Source organism: Humulus lupulus, chromosome 4, assembly GCF_963169125.1.
Source record: "Humulus lupulus chromosome 4, drHumLupu1.1, whole genome shotgun sequence".
Lineage (NCBI taxonomy): Eukaryota > Viridiplantae > Streptophyta > Magnoliopsida > Rosales > Cannabaceae > Humulus > Humulus lupulus.
Window position 1 is genome coordinate 130,666,667 of NC_084796.1, and position 2,659 is coordinate 130,669,325.

Below are 2,659 nucleotides of genomic sequence, written 5' to 3' on the forward strand. Positions count from 1 at the left end.
GGTTTTGTTGAGGTAAATTTGAATGTCCCATGTCCTGAAAATAGAACTTTTGATTATTACTTTGACAATGCATACATATGTAATGTTTCTGATGCTAGTTCTGCACCTCACACTCTTGAAGATAACCATTTACCACTTCCTCATGTATCCCCTGGTGATCATTGTAATGAAAGAAGTCATGTTAGTAGTACACCAAGCTCAAATGCAACAAGTATTGATGAAGATGTTTTTTGTGTTGGTCAATATTTTGTGGATAAGAAAGAGTTGAAGATGAAAGTACACATGCTTGCTAGACGATGAAACTTTGAATTCAAAGTGAAAAAGTCAAATAAGAAATTAGTGGTTTTGGTTTGTGTTGACCCCAATTATAAGTGGAGAATTCTTGCGACAAAGGCATATGCAACAAGTTTGTTTGTTATTCACAAGCATTGTAATAAGCACACTTGTTCTTTAGAAATGCGACAAAATCATCATCGGCAAGCAACTTGTTCTATTATTGGAGAGCACTTAAAAGTGAGATATGAAGGTGGGAAAAAAGGACCAAATCCAGCACCAATAGTTAATGATATGAACAAGAATCTTGGTGTAAAGTGTAGTTATTGGAAGGCATGGAAGGCAAGAAAGTGGGCACATGAACTTATAAGGGGTTCAACGGCAAATAGTTATCCAAAACTCCCCGCTTACTTGTACATGGTCCAAAAGTCTAATCCTGGTACTTACACTAGATTAATTGTTGATGAAGAACATAAATTCAAATATTTATTTTTGTCTTTGGGAGTATCCATTAGAGGTTTTTGTTATATGAGAAAATTTATATCTATTGATGGAACTCATTTGAAAAACCTATTTGGAGGAAATTTACTCATTCCAACTGCACAAGATGAAAATTTTCAAATTTATCCTCTTGCTTTTCATTTTTTTGATTCTGAGAATGATGCATCTTTGAATTGGTTTTTGACATGCTTACAACATCAAGTACCGGATAGACACAAAAGCATCATAAAGGGAGTTCGAAATGTATATAAAAATGCTTACCATGGAGCTTGTATGTGGCATCTTGGACAGGATATCAAGACAAAATTTAGTGGTAAAGGTTTGAAAAAGTTGTTTGAGAAGACGGCAAAAGAGTCCAAAGTTTCAGAGTTGAAAAAGTTATTTGCTGAGATTTCTACAAAAAAACCAAGTGTGGCAACATACCTGAAGAATGAATCTTTTGAAAGTTGGTCCAGATGTCATTTCCATTGTAATCGATACACCATCATGACCACCAACAATTCTGAGTCATTGAACCAAGTTTTTAGAGAAGCTCGAGAATGGCCCATCATTCTTTTATTGGAGGAAATTATCACTACACTCTCCAGATGGTTCTATGATAGAAGGAAAAATGCAAATTCTTGTCCAACACCACTTATAGTTGACACAGAAGATATAATGAGACAAAGATACGAACAATCAAGGTACATGAGAGTTACACCCATTAATCTAAGTGAGTTCCATGTTAAAGGTGAGCCACTAGATGGTATAGTTAATATTGAGGAACATTCTTGTACATGTGGAGAGTTCGACATTGATAAGATTCTGTGTGTTCATGGCGTTGCTGCAGTAATGTATCATGGAGTAGATGTTTATAATCTATGATCAAAATTCTACACGACTGAATTTTGGAGGATGGCTTATGCATAATCTGTTTACCCTTTACCACCTGAAATAGAATGGCTTCTTCTAAAAGAGGTTAAGTCCCAAATCGTTATCAAACCAGTGAAGTTAATTCCCCCAGGGAGACCAAAGAATAAATGAATTCCTTCGAGAGGAGAGTTTCCAAAGGAGAAGAGTAATTTTGCATGTGAATCGTCATCAAAGAAAGTAAAGGGTAAGGTTTCTGATGTTGATGGGGGAAAAAAGCAACAAAAATGTTCCAATTGTGGATGCTATGGGCACAACAAAACCACATGCAAGAAGTCATTATTTATTTATTTATTTTGGACTTGGTTTGATGTATAATGTTTTGATAATATTGTGTGATTTCATATTTTGGACTTGGTTTGATATGTAATGTTTTAACTAGGTTATCCGAGTATTTAAACTAGTTGTTGATAGTCTTAACTATGCTACTTTATTGTGTTATTGGAGCCTTTTTGGACATTTCAGACAACCTGTCAACATTTCAGACGAGGTGCCGAACGTTTTTTATGGATTGTCGAAATTTGAGACTAGCTGTCAAAAGTTTCAGACAGGCTGTCGAATTTAAGACTAGTTGTCAAAAGTTTTTGACAGGCAGTCAAATTTTAGACCAGCTGTCGAAATTTTTAGATAGGCAGTCGAAATTTTATACTAGCTGTCAAAAGTTTTAGACAAGCCATCAAAATTTAAGACTAGTTGTCGAAAGTTTTAGACAGGCCGTCAAAATTTTAGACTTGTTGTCGAAAGTTTAAGACAGACAATCAAAATTTTCTACAGCTTGTCGAAATGTTTAGACATACTGTTGAAATTTGAGAGTGCCTGTGCAAATGTTTAGACAAGTTTTCGAAACTCATGACTAATTGTCAAAAAGGTATAATTAATTAAGATCCAATTCTACATGATATAGTGTTCTTCTTATACTATAAAAATAATCATCATAATAGTACCTCAATAGATTATCTACCACTCAATCCTTGAT

At 34.5% G+C, this 2,659-nt stretch overlaps 1 protein-coding gene across 1 annotated transcript; it reads left to right on the forward strand.

Moving 5' to 3' along the window:
• The first annotated feature begins 456 nt into the window (after nucleotides 1-456).
• Nucleotides 457-1,638, forward strand: LOC133832546 (uncharacterized). The gene has a single exon (XM_062262872.1). The coding sequence runs from the start codon at nucleotides 457-459 to the stop codon at nucleotides 1,636-1,638; it is 1,182 nt and encodes a 393-aa protein (XP_062118856.1).
• The last annotated feature ends 1,021 nt before the right edge of the window (nucleotides 1,639-2,659 follow it).